We start from the raw sequence: 19,214 nt of genomic DNA, 5'->3' as shown, positions 1-19,214 counted from the left end.
TTCCAATGCTCAGTCATTTCATGTTCTTCCCCTGTATCCTAGGCTCAGACCATTTATATTTGTAATTTATGTGGGGGGGGGGGACTAACCATAGTTAAAATATAGAGTTCAACAAACTCAAGAAACTTCAGTTTTGCAGAGGAATATTAGTTTTAACACACACGGCCTCCTAATGTGGGGCTCCAATGGAATAGCTGCTATAGTATCTTTAATTGTGTTTGTCTGTGTCCTTTATAAAGTTTTTATCTCTGCTACCCGGCGTTACATTTTATGACACACATAGTCCAGCCCGACAAAGTCCAATTTATGTCAAATCCAGCCTTCAAAACAAATGAGTTTGACACCCCCTGGCTTAGTATATTTGAGGATGCTCTTAAGTGGTATGAATGCAAAACAAGTTCTAACGTACATCCAGGTTCTTTAACATGAAATGGTCTTTGGTATGTAAAACAGCTACAATTTTCCTGTGAAAGCAAAACCAGAGGCTACCTTTACAGCTTATTTCAAAACAGAACTGTGTGCTATAGGTTAAAAACACAAAGTATTAGCCAGTTATGAACTGCCATCTCAGTTAAGCAAGCCACTATGCTTTTCAGCTTCAAACCTGCATTGGGATAACTTTGACCTACTTTACAGAGCTGTTGTAAGAATAACTGAGATAATGAATTTAGAATATCCTGAAATATATACATGCAAATGCTAATATTCTTCAAAATTAGTTTGAGTGAATCATAAAATACAGAACAGGGATCCAGTAAAGATGATTTTATGCAAAGCACTTTGGAATATTACAGTAATTTATGGAATCGCTTTATAAACCAAGGTACAAAACTAGCATAAGCACTAAACATTTCAGCTAAAAATAAACTAAGAATCTGAAGTAGAAATAAGTAACCAAGTTAATAAACAAGAACATGTCTAGCTCCAGAAAAACAGATAGCTTTAGGTGCAAAATCCCAACTTTTGACTTCCTGCTGGTGAGAAGTATAATGTGTATAGTGTCCAGAGCTGCAATCCCACCCCTTGACTATCAGCTCCAGCAGCTCCGGACTCCACGATGAGGAGAGGGGCACCTTTGCCCCCACACACTTACCAGGAACTCTGGGGGCTGACAAAGAGCTGCCCGGCAGGGACAGCAGGCAGAGTCCGGCCATGCCAGACCCAACTGCCAGCAGGAAATGCCTTGGGGCGACAGAGGCCAAGCCGGAGCCATACCAGGCGGCAGACCAACCTCAAGAACAGTGTGAGGAGCTGCCGGCCAACAGCCCCACAGAGGAACAGCAAGTGTGGCCCTAATGCCTCCCTCATTCTCATCTTGCATGGGGTTTCAGCCGGAGACCGGCCCATCAAGCCACAGAAGGAAGCAGCGGCAAGGAGGCTGGGAGGGATGAGCAGGGATCCTGCGCCACGGTGAGGGAAATCTGAAGTCTCAGGGAAAGGAAGCAGGCGTGGGGATTGACTGGTGAGAGTGGGGAGAGGGTGAAAAGAGTGGGGGCAGGGGCCAGCTGGAGGCTGGTGACTGCAACAAAAGCCTCCTAGCCAGGGGAGAATATAGGTGCTTTTGACCCCCTCCCTTCTCATTCTGAAGAGCATCCCAATGCCTAAACACGAGATGCCAGAAGGCAGCATCTTTCCTGGGGTAGCTACACAACATGACATAGTAGAGTTTCTCCAACACAGCTAATTCTCAACATGGCCCCATCAGTGGATACTTAAATCTGACAAAGGGGCCTTGACTCTCAAAAGCTCATACCCTGAAAATCTTGTTGGTCTCTAAGGTGCTACAAGACTCAAATCCAGCTGTTCTACCAACATGGCTACCCTCTGAAACTATTTTTTCAGGGGTGTCGAATTCATTGGTTATGAGGGCCAGATCCAACAGAAATGAGACCTTGTCAGGCCAGGCCCTGTGTGTCATAAAATGTAATGCCAGATAGCGGAGATATAAACTTTACAAAGGACACGAGCACAATTAAAGACTTTGAAAAACTTTATAAATAAAACATGCTTAAAACACTAGCACTCTTGCAATATTTTGTCTATTTAACAGTTTCTGATAACTGACACCTCTTGCTCTGAATTATTGCATCAAAATGTCTGTGCTGTAGCAATCTTGTGTATGCTGTTCAGGTGTCTATCTGTAAGCTGCAAACCTACTTTTGATTTACTGACATTCATTACAGAAATCTCATGCTCAGTGTTCTGAGCCTAGGACCTGGGGAAAACATTAAATGGTTGGGGATTGCAAACTTTGTACATAAGCTGCTTCACATGCTGGTCAAGAACATGAGAAGGCATCCTGACATAGACTGAGGGCCATGTGTTTGTCTACAAAAAACCAGGTTGCTTACCTGTAACTGATGGATCTTCGAGTGGTCATTTATGCACTCACACCTATGGGAACAGTCACCTGCGCCAACTCCAATCCAGGAAACTTCTATCAAACTCATCTAGGGATTTGGAGCCCCTCCCTCAAGCATGCGCAGGACTCCAGCACACATGCCCAGTAGGTGGGGCTCCAGTATCCCACCAGTTCCTTCTGACTGCTGCAACCTCCAAAAAAAAAAAAGTAGATGAGAAGGGCTGACAGCAGTGGGAAAGGAGGGTGGGTGGTGTGAATGCATAGATGACCACTCAAAGTTACAGGTAAGCAACCTGTTTATCTTCGTCGTGGTCTCTATGCATCACACCTATGGGAGATTAGCAAGTTTAGGCCTATCTGGAGGAGGGTGCTGGCAGCATCTCTGGAGACCACAGATTGCAGAACCGAATGGCCCAGTCGGGAACGTTGGTGCTCAAACATCGAGAGCATAATGTTTGATGAACGTGTTTGGAGATGCCCATGAGGCCAAGTGGCAAATGTCTTGCAGAGGCACCCCTCGCAGAAAGGCAGTAGACATGGAGATCACTCAGGTGGAATGAGCTCTAGGTGCAATAAGGTCTTTTCTCCAGGAGGTAACAGAAGTGAACAATCTTAACCAGCCATTTAGAGAGCCTCTAAATTGAGATTTTACACCTCATAGAGCTTGGGGCATATGAAACAAAGAGGTGTAGGTCCTTACGAGTCAAATGTGTCCTATACAGGTAGAATAAGAGGGCCTGCTTCACGTCCAGAGTACGCCAAAGGCGCTCAATGTCCATCTGTGGATTATGATACAGTCTGGTAAAATAACCTGTTTATTCAGATGGAAGTCTGAGACTACCTTTGGCAAGAAGGAAATATCTGGTGACAAAGTGAGGAAGGTCAGGTAGGGAGAATCATGACAGAAAGCTAAGAGGTCACTCACTCTCCCCCTGCAGATGTAATGGCTACTAGGAACAGTTTTTCATGACAGCCGCAGTTCACACAAACATGGGCTCAAACAGCTTACATGTAAGACACCATAAGACCAGAGGAAGATCCCACAGTGGAGTTGGTAGTTTAGTTGGAGGGTAAAGATGTAACAATCCTCTCAAGAACCTCTTAGAGTCAGGGTGCAAAAACGGAGCTATTGTCCAGTTGCTTATGGTAGGCAGAGACTGCCACCAAGTAAACTCTCAGGGAGGAGTGACTAAGTCCTGCAGCCACTAATGATAAGAGGAAGTCAAATATGCGAGGCAGGCCTACTAAGGTAGGGTCCCCCGCAAAGGGCAATAAAAACTGGAGAAACTTTGACCATTTATAACAAAAGGAGGAGTGAGTAGATGGCTTTCTACTATTGAGGAGGATTGTAGTTACTCTGTCTGAAAAACCTCCCAGCATATCCTCCAAGCTGTCAACTTGAGATGTGGCACATTATGGTAGAGGACCTGACCTCCGGACGCCAGAAACAAATCCAGCACTCAGGGAAAATTAAGGAAGACTTTGTTGGAGAAGCAGCGGAAAACAGGGCTGGTGTGGCCACCATGGGGTCACTAGGATGCAATCCGGCCTTTGACGCACAATCTTGTTCAACACCCTTGTGAGCAGCAGAATTGGAGGGAATAGAAACAAGGACCTCCCGGTCCAAGGAATTAGCAGTCCGTCCCCCAGGGAAAGAGGGTCCATTCCTCCCCTGCAGCAAAAATGGATGCATTTCAAGTTTAGTCGAGTCGCAAAGATATCCACTTGGGGGTGGCCCCATTGCTGGAAGATTGGGCATAGATACTTCCAATTCAGCCCCCATTCGGGCAGTGGTACACCGCCCCTGCTGAGAGCATCTGTCTGAATGTTCTGGACACCCGGAAGGTGGGTTGCTGACAGCCAAACCCCATGTGCAAGGCACCAATCCCACAGACTCAGAGCAAGAAGACACAGCTTGCATGACATGGTACCTCTGTGTCTGTTTATGTAAGCAAGAGCAGTTGCCTGTCAGGACCGCGACCGTCTGTCCCACAAGTACTGGTAGAAAGGAGCGGAGACTGTATTCTATCGCTAGGAGCTCTAGAAAATTGATGTGGGACCCTCTCAGCTTGGGTTCCCAGGGTGCACCCACACAACAGCCATTGAGATGTGCTCCCCAACTTCACAGGGACGCATCTGTGGTGATGGTAATCGTTGGCAACAGTGGGTGGAATGGAGCACTTGTCCATTGTCAGGTTGGGAACACACTCCCACCACAGCAAGGAGTCCTTTACCTCCATGGGGCATCAGTAACCATTTCTCTTGTAAATGTATCAAGGGTTTAAATTTCCAAACAAACCATGGTTGGAAGTGACACATTCAGAGTCTCGCCAGAGGAAGTACAGTGGTCATCACAGGCATCAGGCCTAACAGCCATTGAACATTGAGGGCGGTGACAACCACAGATGGTGCGCCAGCGAGACCAGTGTGTGTGCCGTGAAAGTGGGAGAAATGCTTTTCCCACAGTGGAGTCAATGGTCGCTCCAATGAAGTCTACTCTCTGTGACGGTACAAGGTTTGACTTCTTGTGGTTCACACACAGGCCCAGAGAGCACAATAGTTCTAAGGTGTGGTGAACGCTTCCTAACAGAAGGCTTTGCAATTCTGCAACTAGAAGCCAGTCGCTGATGTAAGGGAATATCAAGACGCCCTGAAGTCATAGGTGAGCTGTTACCACAGCCATCGTCTTCGTGAAGACTCTTGATGCCATAGAGAGACCAAAAGGCAGGACCCAGTACTGGTAATGATCCTTCCCTATAGTGAATTGGAGGAAATGCTTGTTAGCGTGCGTATGAAGCAAGGAGTAGGAGGTACCTGTAGGAACTCTATCGCATAGCCCCTGTTGATTATGGAAAGCACCCAAGAGTCTGATGTTATGAGACTCCAGGTGTGATGGAAAGGACCCAGCTGGGGGACCATACAGGGTGAGGAGAGGTATGACCGGGGAGTGGGGTGGGTTTGCAGCTGACCCATAGCGGGGGACTCAAAGACTCTGTTTGGTGTTCTTGCCCGTCTTGAGCTTGCTTTGCTGAGGTGCTGACTGAAACTTCGTCTGAGGAGTATAATGGGATCTGGAGGATGACTGGGATTGTTTAGCTTTCTAGGCATTCTCTGGAGATTGTCTACTATGCAGCTGTCGACTTGAACGGGATCACATCCTGGACCTTTAAGATCGATAGGAGGGGGAGACCCCCAAGCTCCTAGATGCCTTCAAGCTATCCATATCTTGGACTGAATTGGTGGTGGAATGAAATAGCCCCAAGCTGTCAAAGGGCAAGTCCTCTATATATGCCCTGGTATCGGTTTGTAATGAGGTCATACGAAGCCAGGAGGGGCGATGAAGAGCCACCGTGGAGGACATCATTTTAGAGGAAGTGTCCAGTGCATGTTTGGTGAAATTAATGATTTGTTTAGATACAATCGTTCCCTCCTTCTGTATCTTCCTAGCCTCGTTGTACATATCATCGAGTCGCCTGGTAGAAATGGGGGCAGAGAAAGGTAGAAATGGGGGCAGAGAAAGGCCAGTCCCAATGCGACTTTGCCACTTGAAGCACAACCTAGGTCATGGGCAGTGCAATGGCTGTGGAGGTATCAAGTTGGATGATGTCAAAAACAGCATCTGTCACTTGGGGTTGTGGCTGAGTGAATGAGCCATACGTTTGATCAGGTCACCATAAGACCTGATGTCTTCTGAGGGAGAAATCGGGAGGTCCTCAGCAACTAGTTGCGACGGGAAAGGATCCGAAAAAGTGGTGTGTGCACCGGTGTCTTTATCTTCAGACTTGCTCCCCGAACCCTAAGAATCTCCGACAGTCGACAATACCAGGTGCGGTGGGCTGTTGTGACCTCGTCCCAATGGGGACCTCGGCGAGTCCCGGCGTCCCTGTGACGTCGATACCAACGGTACTGCTAACAATGACTGCAGAACAAGAGGTATTGTCGTCGAAGGTTTTGGAAGGAACAGCCAGCACGCAGGGGGCCACTAGAGGATGGTCAGGCGCCAGGGAGCGTGCACAATGGGACCTAACGGAATGTTGACCCAGATCCAGCTGGTGACTTGGAGTCAACTAAGGCAGTGTTGAGGCTAATGGAAAGGCGCTGTAAAGGTACTGGAGCTGTCATTGGTCCCAGGGCACCCTCAGTGTGTCAAGGAGATCGGCTTTGAGGCTTCAGCGAGAAACTGCTATCGTATGACGATGAATGGTGCTGGATTTCTATCGGTGTTGACGGTCGGCAGTGATCGGCAATCAGGATGGATCTGGCGTCAAGGATCTGGAACTGCATTGGTCTGCCAGTTGACCCGAAACAGGGACTTCTTCCACCTCTGATCCTGAATACTGGAGGCCCATTGGCACTGACCTTTCCCTCTGCGGATCTACTTGCTAGATGGGAGAATTCAACAGCATGATGAGCAGAATGGCTGCTATCTTAGTGGGGTCTGATGAAACCGACCAGGCACCGGTGTTGTTTGCAGGTGCATCAGAGGTGACAGCAGCACTTGATGCCGAAGCCTTAGATCCAGTCTTAAGGTGTCTGTGCTTAACCTTAGTGCGGCTCGTCTTTCTTCTTTTTCAGCATTGGCATAGAAGGTGTTGGTGGGCTTGTAGGTGTCAGAAGAGAACTGGTGGGATACTAGAGCACTGCCCTCTGAGCACGCGTGGTGGAGTCCTGTGCACGCTTGAGGGAGGGGCTCCAAATCCCTAGATGAACTTGATAGAAGTTTCCCAGATCAGAGGTGGCGCAGGCACCTGTCCCATAGCTGTGATGCGTAGACCACAATGAAGATCAAAGGTATTTTATTTTGTGTTTTTTAAACAGTTAGCAAACATGGAACACTGCCTGGATTGATATTTGGAAGTAAATGATTACACACACAAACATATATATGCGCCATTTTATAAGATCTCCACTTTCTGTCTATTTAAATGCCACATTTATCTTTTATAATCAATTTAAAAATTGAATGTAAACTTGTCTGTACTCAGTCTGCCCAGTCTACACAGTTTGGTTCAAATTACGATTGCTTCTTAATATTTATTTATAATTTTTATCACACCTTTCTGCCCAATCAGGGCCAACAAAACAGATAACAACTTAAAAAACCCACAGCATTATAAAAACAGATCATAAAAGCAACTAAAGCCAGATCTAAAATACACATATAAAGATGCAGAAACTACATTTTAAAAAAAGGTCAGGAAGACGGGGTCATTGAGGGAACACCAGATGAAACAAAAATGCTTTGCTGGCAGATGACAGAAGGGGACAGATGAATATATCTGGGGAGTTCCATAGTTTTGGTGCCATAACTGAGAAAGCCTTCTTTCAGGCTGCCACTCATCTAACTTCAGAAGACCAGAAGCAGGGTCTCAGAAGATTACTGTAGCGATCAGGTACATTCCCATCAAAGTAAGTAGTCCTTAAGGTATGCTGGTCCCAAATGGTATAGGCAGGGTTCCCCCAGTGCGTGCATGTGGGAGCTGTGGCACTTGACACCTTTCCTGGTGCCTGCCAAGTGTCTTCTGAAAGTGGGAGGAGCCAGGTGGGGCTTTTGCCTAGCTCATGTAAAAGGGATAGCCAGCTCCGATGCCTGAAAAATGAAGACAGATACTGCCAGATGAGGGTTTCTAATTAGCTCAATACGTATACTTACCTTTGTGTATATGCAAGAAAATATTTTTAAACAATATGTTCACTTTAAAAGGCATCCTGTGAATCAGTGCGTCTGCTGGAAATCCTGAAGACTTAACAGCAAAGTTATACACAAATTTTGTGGTTGGCATTATTATCTGTGGCAGCCATTTTGTGGATGTGCCCACCACCCTGTGTCAAAATTCCGAAGGTGCCTGCAGGCTCAAAAAAGCTCAGGATCCCTGGTATAGGGTTTCAAAGGTCAGCTTTAATACTGGACAGGCACTGACAGTATTTTAATAGCCTAACTGGTTAAACTCTGGGTACTGTTAGCTTCACTTAAAAGCAGAAAAGGTAGCAACTCATGGTGTTTTTAACAAGAGTTTTCTGTCATCCCTTACTTAGGTCAGATGACAGACTGTTGTCTGAAGAGCACTCTGCAATGCCCTCAGAAGACAGTCTCCATCACCCTTTAAATCCCTAAAAAGAACCTACAGGGAGAAGCAAACTTTCCAAAACAGCTGGGAGGAAATTTGACACCACTACCTAATATGAATGTATGGAAGTCCTTTGTCCTGTTGTATAGAGATCTTTGTGCCCAATCCCTCCCTACCCTCTCAAAAAACAAAAACTCCACAACCTCACAGAATCAAAAGACAGCACAGATAGCTATGGCCCTGTCCGTGGGCAAAAGCCTAAACGAGAGAGCAATTTTAAATGATGTGAGTGTAATGTTCACTGATTAGCAACAGAGTTAGTTTTTTCTGGAACCAGAAGTACTAGCATAAATAGAATTTTCATGCCTGCTTGTAAAAAAAAGAAACTTATTTTAACACTAATGAAAGCCAAAACGTTTCACCAAAAACCCTCTTTTTTATTTTGGGCTTATTGAAATAAATGTATTCACTTACGTATTTCTGTGACTCTTGAAAACCTCTTAAGGATCTTGAATTTCACAAATGTAGCACTGTTGTCTCCCACACTTAAATATATCAAGATACCCACCCATTTAAAAGGACTCTGAAACTGTTCCAAACGGAAGAACAGTATCACTCAAAAGGAAAATACAATGTGAAAAAAAATCTTAATTAGAGAAACAGGAACTTGTTAAAAACGCCCACGCGCATTTTATTAATAAAAACTAATAGTGCCACAATTAAACAAGTAAAACAAACGGCTTATATTCCATAAAATATTACAGAAAAGTTTATTTGTGTTTCAATAAAAAGACTACTGTCTTAGAACAGGCAGCTGACAGTATTTGTGCAGTTAATTCTTTGTGAATAGATTTAAAAAGACTACCACCTGCCCTGAATTTTTTTTATTAAAAAATGAAGTATTAAAAATGATTGACAAGTTTTGAGTTAAACATAAAACATTTTCTATATTTAATTTCAACTTTATAATAAGATTATTGGAAGATGCTTAGGAAACAAATATAAACATTTGTTTCAGTACATGTCTTTATATGATAGACTTATTGGTATGTAAACAACTATATAACAAATTGTTTTCAAAATCTACCTGTAAGAAATCAGGCAAATTTTCATCATAAGCAAAACTCATTTCAAACCTTCAAGACATTTACACAGCTGCACAAGCTTGGCAGTAAACGTTTGCCAAAACTCGTAACTCATATGTCCTAACATTCAGCAAACACAATATATATAAATTTGATGGAAATACAATGATCAGTAAAAATTTTAAAAGGGAAATAAATTCATACCATTTTTGCAAATCAACATTTAAAGGAGGCTCTCTTGTGTTTGTTTCTTTGGACTTTGCATGATCAGCAAACTTTTTTTTTTTTGCTATACTTCAGTACAAAGTGTCACCTAAATGTACTCTAAATAAAATGCCATTCAGTGTATGCATTTTTGACAGGTGGACAGATTTTATTTTCCATTATTGTGGCTACATTTTCAAACTTAGCAGTAACACTTAGGGGCAAAATGCATTTTCCTTCAAGTTAAAAATCCTAAGCAAGGGTAAATAAAGGTTCTGCATTAACACACTGGTATCAACACACACATCCTCACCACATATAAAAAAACCTACATAAAAACAAACAATTTGCTTACTTTACTGGAGGTGCGATTTCTAGATTTAGGACTCTTACCAGTATCTCCTTGATGGGGCAATTTTAACAATTCTCTTCCTAGAATTTATTCCTGAAGCTTGCTGAATTTTAACATTATAAAAGTCTACAACCAAAACACATCAGTCGTCATCATCATTCTCATTAAAATCGTCATCATCGTCGTCGTCGTCATCCCCAACATAAGAAACTGGTGTTTCTACTCTGGAGCCACTATACTGAGATCCATTGGAACTTGTAGCCAACACCCCATCGCCGCCATTCGAATAGTCACTGAAATGTGAACACATTAGGTCAACCTTTTAGTGGCAGGAGCTGTCAGAAACAACGCAAGAAGCTAAAATTATGGTTTCAACTGTCACTACTCTGTAGGAGAGCTGTTTCACTTCTGCTGTTCTGTCCAGTATATACAGAAACCACTACACTGGTTGTGCCACACAGTGGGTTGGATCATGGTGGCGGTGGCACAGGGGATTTATCCTCTGGTTAAAACATCTGAGCTGAACAGAACTACTGTCAGTTCTAGCCCCGTGCTGGTGTGAGCTACCAGCCTTGTCCCCAGCTCGCCGTCCACCCAGCGGTTCGAAAGCTTCGGCAAGTAGATAAAATGGGTACCACTCCTTAGAGAGGGTGGGCACACTAAACCCCCCAGTGGGGGAGGTGTTAGCCGGCGAACGGAAGGTCCAGTGCGTGAGATCAAAAAGCCTAGAAAGAACTCTTCGGCATCAAGAAAGCCTCTAATGGGCCATCCGGCCAGGCGGTGGCAGTGCTGCGCTGCAACTGAAGCAGTCCTGGAGAAAGGTGACGACATCAAGCCACGCAGAGGGAAAAATGTCGTTGGAACAGTGCTGAACAAACTCCCCGTCTGCTGCGAACGTGTGTGATTTAAAGATTTATATGTTGTCCTCCCTTAACCCTTTGAATCATTGTTAGTCCCGTGTGTATTTGAGTAACTGTAAATCGCTCAGAGCCAGCAGCTCTGCAGGATTGAGCGATTAATAAATTGAAAGATTATTATTATTATTATCATCATCATCATGCCTACAGTCTCCACCTGCTCAAGGGGGGAGAGGGCACCTGTTGTCCTGAACACAGGAGCTGCTGCCAGAAGGCAAAGGGACAGACAGAAGAAAGATCACAAGCTGGCTTCCTAGGCTCAAAGTGAGCCAGCTGGTAGATACTGCTCTCTGCCCTGCACCTTCTCGCTAGTTCTGAAAGGTGCAGAGGCAGAAATAGGAGAGCAAGGTCATCTTATTTCAGAGTTAATCTGTTTTTGTGTTTAACCTTTGTGTGTGTGTGTGTGTGGGGGGGGAAATCTTACATTCTAGGCTCTCTTTCTTCCAGATAAATATGGTAAGGTTCTCTCTTTCTAAAAGACCATATCTGAGTATATTCCCCTACTTCAGTACAACCTGAGACAAATTGGTACTACTAAAGCTATTACTTAGGTGGAGGGGGTAAAACTGCTTTTTGCCCTCTCTTCCCTTAATTCCTTCAGCCTGTGGACAAGGAGACCCTATGGAAGCTCACAGATTCTGAAGTCTTTCAGGGAACAGTGCTGACCTACTTGGCATGGTGGTACACATACAGTGGTAGGCAAAAGACACTAATTAAGTCTGCATTGATCAGATGCCAAACATTTAATCTTATCATCTACAAATATAATTTTATCTTAAGACTTTCTCTTGCATCCAGTTTGCTCCAAATCGGTCCCGTCTCGGCCTCTTTGCTTTGCACTGTCCTCATACTGCTGTCTTTCTAGCAACTCAACAGCACCTTTTCACACCTGCATCTTGTAACACCGCCCCACACTCCTAGATTTCTTATATATTCATGGATTGAAAGTCTTATGGGCACAGAGTCAGCTTCCTAGGAAAAACAGATGGAAGCCAGCAGGCCTTACCATGCAAACCTATACAGTTACTCCTGTATAAGCCTACTGAAATGTAATGGACTTACACAGAAGTGATAGCATAGGATTGCACTGTTAGTATGGTACAGAATTATGGAACTTTATGAGGCAGTCTATACTTAGGACTAATATACACATTTTGAGTGTGCTCAAACCTGTTAGAAAATCTTGTGCCATTTGAAGCAGAACCTGATGAGGATGAGACATAGACACTGCTGATTGATCCCTGAGCCATTTCTGAAAAATAAAAAATTAGAAAGTATTTTTGCAACATCCTCATTTCTAAACATAAGTCTAATCAAATAAAAAGGGTTACACCCTTTCCACACACAACAGAACTCCCATATGTTGCCCCCCAGTCCCCCCCTGGGCAGTGGGACATAACCAACTTCCATAGGCGGCAGACTCACCAGAGGCAATGTTAATTAATTGCCTCTCTATTGGATGCAGGCTTCCTCAGAAGCACAGTTCCCTTCACTCACTTATCTTCTGCCCCATCAAACCTCAGGGAGCTGTAGCTGTTCCTCTGCTTTGGGGCAGTTCCATCAGGCCTGCCCCAGTTTGGTAGCCTTATCTTGCCCCAGCTTCTCCTTTAAGGCTCCTCTTTCTTTCTTCTTTGCACTCCCCCAAAGCTTTTCTCAGCAGCTGTGCATTCCTGACTCCACCCTTGTCTCTTCTGCCATCGCCCTTTTTATACCTGGGGCTCCACCCATGCTGGTCAAGCCCAGCACTTACCCCTCCATTCTCAGAGCCTTGTTGCTCTCTTAAAAACTCTTCCCTGCCTTGGCCTGCTCTAGGCAGGTTTGCACAGGGCTCCTATTGTTTTCTTGCGAGATGCTCTGCCCTATCCTGGAACAGCTGCTGTCTTTCACCCACTAAGTGGAGCCTCCTCTGGCCTCCACTGCTGCCTTTGTGCCACACCACCACAAAGAGATCCCCTTTTGCTACCATTTTATTATTAATGTCCAGACTCCTACTAAAATTGAGGTATACATTATTGTTCAGCAGATCAATAATGGGCAACATGGAAATCTATAACAGGCATTCTAGATAAATGTATACATTTAATCAAACTTTTTATTTTAAAAAATCTGCCAACACAGCAAAATGTCAACATTTATATTTGACACAGTAGCCTCACTGAGTTTTAACAATGGAAACCTGTTTGGTGGCAGAAAGAACAGAACTGAGGATGAAAGTGGCTATCAGTAATTTCATTATGATTTCCACCCTTTCAAATATGAAAGAATACATGAGTGAACATTGTTTTCTCAACGTTAATGAACTTTAATAGCTTATTTATGATCAAGTTGAAGAAATGCCATCCTCACAACCATTGCTCTTTGATTTCGCAGAACCACAGGTGGCCAGCAATTGGGAAGAGCAAAGTCTAGATCATATTGTGAGTGCTAGAGACATCCCAGCATGTACTGCAACTATTACAGAAGCCCAGCTGCACAATGACCTTGGAAAGACCTTTGTATATTTATAACACTCTGCTCTGCTGCAATCCTCCTTGGCATCAAGTCAGGATAACAGTATGTCACTCATGAAGACAGTGCTCATTTCTCTAATAAAGACAGGTTGCTTACCTGTAACTGGTGATCTTCGAGTGGTCATCTGTGCATTCACACCCTTGGGATAGTCTGCACCTGCGCTGACCTTCTTCGGTATCATTAGCAAGCAAAAAGGGATTTTCGCGCCCATTCCCTGGTCACGCGCCGGGCTCCACTGCGCATGACCAAGGAGGGGCACGCAGATCCCGCCAGTTCCTTCTGACCGCCGCCCCACAGCCTTCAAAGAAAAAGATGAAGGGCCGAGAGCAGAGGGGGAGGAGGGCGGGTGGTGTGAATGCACAGATGACCACTCGAAGATCACCAGTTACAGGTAAGCAACCTGTCTATCTTCTGCGTGAAGTCGCGGCGTTACAGATGTCTTCCAGCGATGCACCTCGCAGGAAAGCTGTAGACGTTGCCACTGCCCGCGTGGAAGGAGCTCGAAGCTGTCCTGGGAGCGGCTTCTGTGCCATTGAATAACAAAGTTTAATAGTCTCCACAATCCACTTGGATAAATGCTGTGAGGAAAGCTTCTTCCCTTGGGAAGGCAAACTGTGAGAGATAAACAGCGCCGGAGACTTACGGAAAGGCTTGGTTCTGCCCAAATAAAATAAGAGCGCTCTCTTAACATCCAGAGAGTGCAATCTGCATTCTTCCTCATTGGAGGGAGACGGAAAAAATGTAGGAAGAACTATGTGAGTACGCAAATGAAACTCTGACACAACTTTAGGCAAAAAGGAAATGTCCAAAGCCAACGAGACCCCATGAGGGGAAAACTCAAATACAGGGGGTCACATCTAAGCGCAGACAATTCACTCACCCTACGAGGAGAAGTAATGGCTACCAAAAATGCCGTTTTCAAAGACAACAGTTTTAGACTACAAGTGGCCAAAGGTTCAAAGGGCCAACCAGTCAAAAAAGTGAGGACTAAAGCCGGATGAGGCCTTTACAGAACTTCTTTGTCTGCGGGTGAGAAAAAAATGAAAACCCATCTATCGACGGGTGGTGCGCTGACATCGCAGCTAAACAGACCTTAGCGGAGGAAAAACTGAGTCCCATGTCCAACCTGGACAAAATGAAACCAAAAATTGACCTCAAATCAGACGGAGGAAGAGGTAAGGGAGACTAAATACTCCAGAAATTTAGACCACTTCCCATCATACGAAGCCCTCGTGGAAGGTTTACAACAATTGAGAAGGACGTCATCTATCCTGTCACTAATCACAAAAAGAGTATGTTCCAGACTGTGAGTTTGAAGCTCAGGGGATCATGATGTAAAATCTGGCCCTGTTGAGCCAGAAGAAGATCCGGCACCCGAGGGAAGTGAAGGAAGGATGCCCTGGACAGATGAAGTGGCAGAGGAAACCAGTGTTGACGGGGCCACCACGGAGTCACCAGGAGACAACGAGGTTTTTCCTGCTGGATTTTGATGAGGACCCGGTGAATAAGCGGGAGCGGGGGGAAGACAAACACAAAATGAGGTGCCCAGGATATTAGAAGACCGTCCCCCATAGACAAAGGGTCAATCCCTGCCCTGGAACAAACAGACGACACTTTGCATTGTGGCAAGTCGCGAAGACATCCACCTCTGAGGTACCTCCAATTGAGTTCCCATTCGTGCTCTGTCGCACCTCCTCTGCTCAAAAAGTCCACACGGACGTTCGGTATTCCCGGCAGATGAGCTGCCCGAAGAACCGAGTTCCAATGGAGACAGTCCTCCCAGATGCTTAAGGCTAATCGGCAAAGCGCTCTGGACACCGTGCCCCCTCGACGATTGAGATAAGACATTGTAGTCGTGTTGTCCGTAAAAATCATGACCACTTTTCCTTCCACTGCATGCCGAAACGACCTGAGGGCATAATGCACCACTAAAAGCTCCAAATAGTTGATGTGACGGTTCGCAAACTGATCGTCCCACTGCGCCCCTACACACATCCCGTTCAGGTGAGCACCCCATCCCCATGATGAGGCGTCCGTGGTGATTGATACCGTTGCAGCGGGAATCTGGAATGGAGCTCCTGCCGATAGATTGTCCTCGGATAGCCACCATCGAAGGGAGTGAAGAATGGAAGGAGGCATTGTCATAGACAGGTCCTGGGGATGACACTGGGGTTTGAATCTTTTCAGGAACCACCGTTGTAGTGGACGCATGTGAAGCCAGGCACATGTGAGGACCGAAGTGGTGGCAGCCATGAGCCCCAGCAACCTTTGAATGCGAACTGCCGAGGTTCGGCTTGATTGGAACAGCAATTGAATCTCGTGACGAAGAGATTCCGCCCACTGAGGAGGCAAATAGGCGCGCGTGTCTACGGAGTCGATGATGGCTCCAATGAATTGTACCCGAGTCGCAGGTAGAAGCATGGATTTTTGGAGGTTCACTAGAACGCCCAGGGACGCAAGAGTCGACAGGGTGAGGTCGATGTGGAGAAGCAGTGTGTCCTTGGACTCCACAACCAGTCGTCTATATACGGGAACACCTACACCCCGTGGAGACGAAGATGTGCCACTATGACGACCATCACCTTTGTAAAGACCCTCGGGGCGGTAGAAAGTCCAAAGGGAAGGGCCTTGAACTGGTAATGCGCATCCCCGATGGTGAATCTGAGGAAACATCTGTGTGACGGATGAATAGACACATGGAAGTACGCATCCTTCAAGTCTAGAGTGACCATCCATGCACCTGGTGACAGTAGTGGCAGGATGTTTTGAAGAGTGGTCATTCGAAATTTCTTGTAAATGATAAACTGGTTTAAAAATCTGAGGTCCATAATTGGACGGAGGCCTCCGTCCTTTTTCGGAACCGTGAAGTACCGAGAGTAAAAACCTCGATGGTGTTCTGAAGCTGGAACGGGTTCTATGGCGTCCTTTGCTGTGAGAGACTGAACTTCTTGAAGAAGGACGGGTGATACAAGTGTTTGGACAAAGTGGGAGAAGAGGAAAAATAATGAAAAATGCTAACTAACGTAAGAAAAGACAAGGCCAAAGGCAAATACTTTACCGACCGAAGCAAGGCGTCCTACCAGCGCGGCGGTCAGAAAAGAACTGGTGGGATCTGCGTGCCCCTCCTTGGTTTTGCGCAGTGGAGCCTGGCGTGTGACCAGGGAATGGGCGCGAAAATCCCTTTTTGCTTGCTAACGATACCAAAGAAGGTCAGCGCAGGCGCAGACTATCCCAAGGGTGTGATGCACAGAGACCACGAAGAAGATCTTCTAGGAATGATCTGGCCTCTTTGACCTCACGTGGCTGTCTGGTAACCCAAATTTATTATGACTCCCTAGGGATCTGGAAGTTGCTGGAGAATTTAAAAACTTGACTTTAGCGACTTGGTCACTCGGGGAAAAAATGTGACTTTGGTCACTTGGGGGAAAAAATGTGACTTTGCTTTCTCACTCTTAGCAGCTAGCACCTTAGAGACAAACAAGATTTTCAGGATTTAAGCTTTCAAGAGTCAAAGCTCCCTTCTTTTGAAAGCTTATATCTTGAAACTGCTGTTGCTCTCTAAGGTGCTAATGGACTCAATCTAGCTGCTCTACTGTAGACCAACATGGAAACCCTCTGAAACTATCACTCTTAGCAGCTACTTTACACCACATTTATATTATGCACTATAGCTGTTTCAAACTCCAACAGGAGCATGTTTTCTTCTCAGTTCATATTTCAGATATATTACAGAAACTTACCTGTCACGTATGGTTCAAGAGCTTTGGGAACTAAGCTCCTTGCACTTTTTAAGTCTTCTGCTGAGCAACTTCCAGATTCCAGCCCAAAGGCCATTCCCATGCGCTTTAACACTTCTATATCATCATGTATTTCAAATGCATTGTCAAAATTAAACAAGTATTCAAACCTGGAGATTTGGAGAAAGACAACTGGTCAATAAGTTATGAACATACATCTGAAGTTCTCTTTTTAAGCATTTAAAAGGAAACTTTTCAAGATATAGCACGTTTCAAAAACAATACATAGTTTCAATACAGACTTTTAGAAAGCAATTCTAGAACTGCCTTATACAGAGACAATTAGCCCCTGCGTTCCAGGGAGCTGTCAGGAGTAGCATGGCCCCAAAAGGGGTGTAGCTGGACAGTGTGTGAGGTGGGTCCAAGCCAATTGCAAGAGTCTGGCTGGAGGGTCACTGACTGGGTTGGGGCTGGCCGCTAGGCTCAGAAGTGGCCTTATCAGGGGGTGGAGTTCCCTTAGGTTGGCGGAGGTGGGGAGGGCAGCGTCAACCCTGACCCCTTCCCCCCCTTCCGGGGGGGGGGGGGACTCCTAGGAGTGGCTTTAACGGCAGCCGTGGTTATGAGCTATGAGGACAGAAAATGATCTGGAGCAGTCTACGCAGAGCCTGATGGTGTGCGATGGATGAGAGAACCAGATGGCTAGTTGCAGGAAGTGGAGCAACTCCCCTGTGTTTGGGAGGCACATGGAAACGCTAGTCTCAGCAGAACAAAGCACATTTTCAGTAAACCTACACGTGTGCGGTCTTCTGAAAAGGAAGTATGGAGGGATACCCGCCCCCTAGCCTGCCACCCTCCACACCATCCTGACCGCTGCCTCTACCAGGCCTCGGCAAGAATGAGACCTGGTGGCCGTAGTCCCATTTTAGCACCATCCACTGTTGTACATAGGTGACATCTTCAGAAATTCTATAAGAAACTGCTACTGAGACAGCTGCACAGTATGCACAATCTGTAGTATGTCAGAACATCGTGTATCAAATGAGACACTAATTCAGTCTTCTGTGTATGGTGTGTGTGTGTGTGGGGGATAACTGAAAATCCCACTCTCCTCTTCCACAGACAGTATTACCTGCAGGTGGAAGTCAGCATCCAAGCTATTAAATCTGGCAAGCAACCTGGACCATCTGGCCATTCCAGGTATTTCCTTAGCCTTTACACCTCATCCTCATCTGTCAGTTATTGATTAAAAGAGATGAACTGATGAACTCTGAGCCAGTAACTGGCTGTGCCCATCAAAACCCGTTGAGTAAGCTGTTCTGCATTCCAACTTTATCAGTCTTAACTTGTGGTCCCTCTCTTCACACAAGCAACTGCAATCACAGAAGAACACACTTCTTTTCTCTCTATCCACCTACTTGTCATTAGAAATGCTGCAGTCAATCACAGTTTTCTTGCTGGTGTTCACAATTATAAATGGCAGGTGAATCACAGAATTGGATGCTGGTGGTCTATTTGCTTGCTGCTCTGCTTGACGGTTTCGCTGAACGAGATTCTTGAAGGCAATTTGCTGAAGAATGAGTTCTTGTAGCTGTGACTGTTTTTGCTTTATTCTTTCAAGTCTTCTCTGTTCTGGTCTTGCTTTTTTAAAAAAACCCTGTGCATTTGAGTTCTCCAAAGAAGGTAAAGTAAATACTCTTTGTGTTCAAGAGCTACTGAAAATGAATCTGATGCCTACTGGGCAATAGTTAAAATTAATCTGGAAACCTTTTAAATTGCTATAGCAATGCATGTTGAAAGACTCTAGCAAGGAATTAAAACATTTGCCATTTTACATGGCTGTATGTGGTTTCTTCTAATTTTTGGACATTATTTCACAAATATAAGTCTCAGCCTCAATTTGAAAACAGTTGCAATTTTTACGCAATTCAAGATTTCATGCAGAGTATGAGCCGTGGCGAGTCCACCTTCAAGCCCACAA

General features: G+C 45.3%; 1 protein-coding gene across 2 annotated transcripts in view; it reads right to left on the bottom strand.

The window, feature by feature from the left end:
• Window positions 1-9,421: 9,421 nt before the first annotated feature.
• Window positions 9,422-19,214, bottom strand: part of TFDP1 (transcription factor Dp-1) — a 48,437-nt gene continuing 38,644 nt past the window's right edge. Inside the window, exons 9-12 of one of the 2 annotated variants that reach the window (XM_015411765.1) lie at window positions 18,652-18,803; window positions 17,240-17,406; window positions 12,159-12,240; window positions 9,422-10,364 (exon numbers count right to left, since the gene is read on the bottom strand). In XM_015411765.1, coding sequence (XP_015267251.1) covers window positions 10,214-10,364; window positions 12,159-12,240; window positions 17,240-17,406; window positions 18,652-18,803 — 552 coding nt within the window. In that variant the 3' untranslated portion in view covers window positions 9,422-10,213. The remainder of the gene's footprint in view (window positions 10,365-12,158; window positions 12,241-17,239; window positions 17,407-18,651; window positions 18,804-19,214) is intronic. The other variant, XM_015411766.1, reaches the window with a different exon arrangement.

This window comes from Gekko japonicus, unplaced genomic scaffold (genome assembly GCF_001447785.1).
Source record: "Gekko japonicus isolate JY-2015 unplaced genomic scaffold, Gekko_japonicus_V1.1 scaffold247, whole genome shotgun sequence".
Taxonomy (NCBI): Eukaryota; Metazoa; Chordata; class Lepidosauria; order Squamata; family Gekkonidae; genus Gekko; species Gekko japonicus.
Note: the sequence above shows the minus strand (reverse complement) of the source record. Positions and strands in the feature narration are given on the sequence as shown.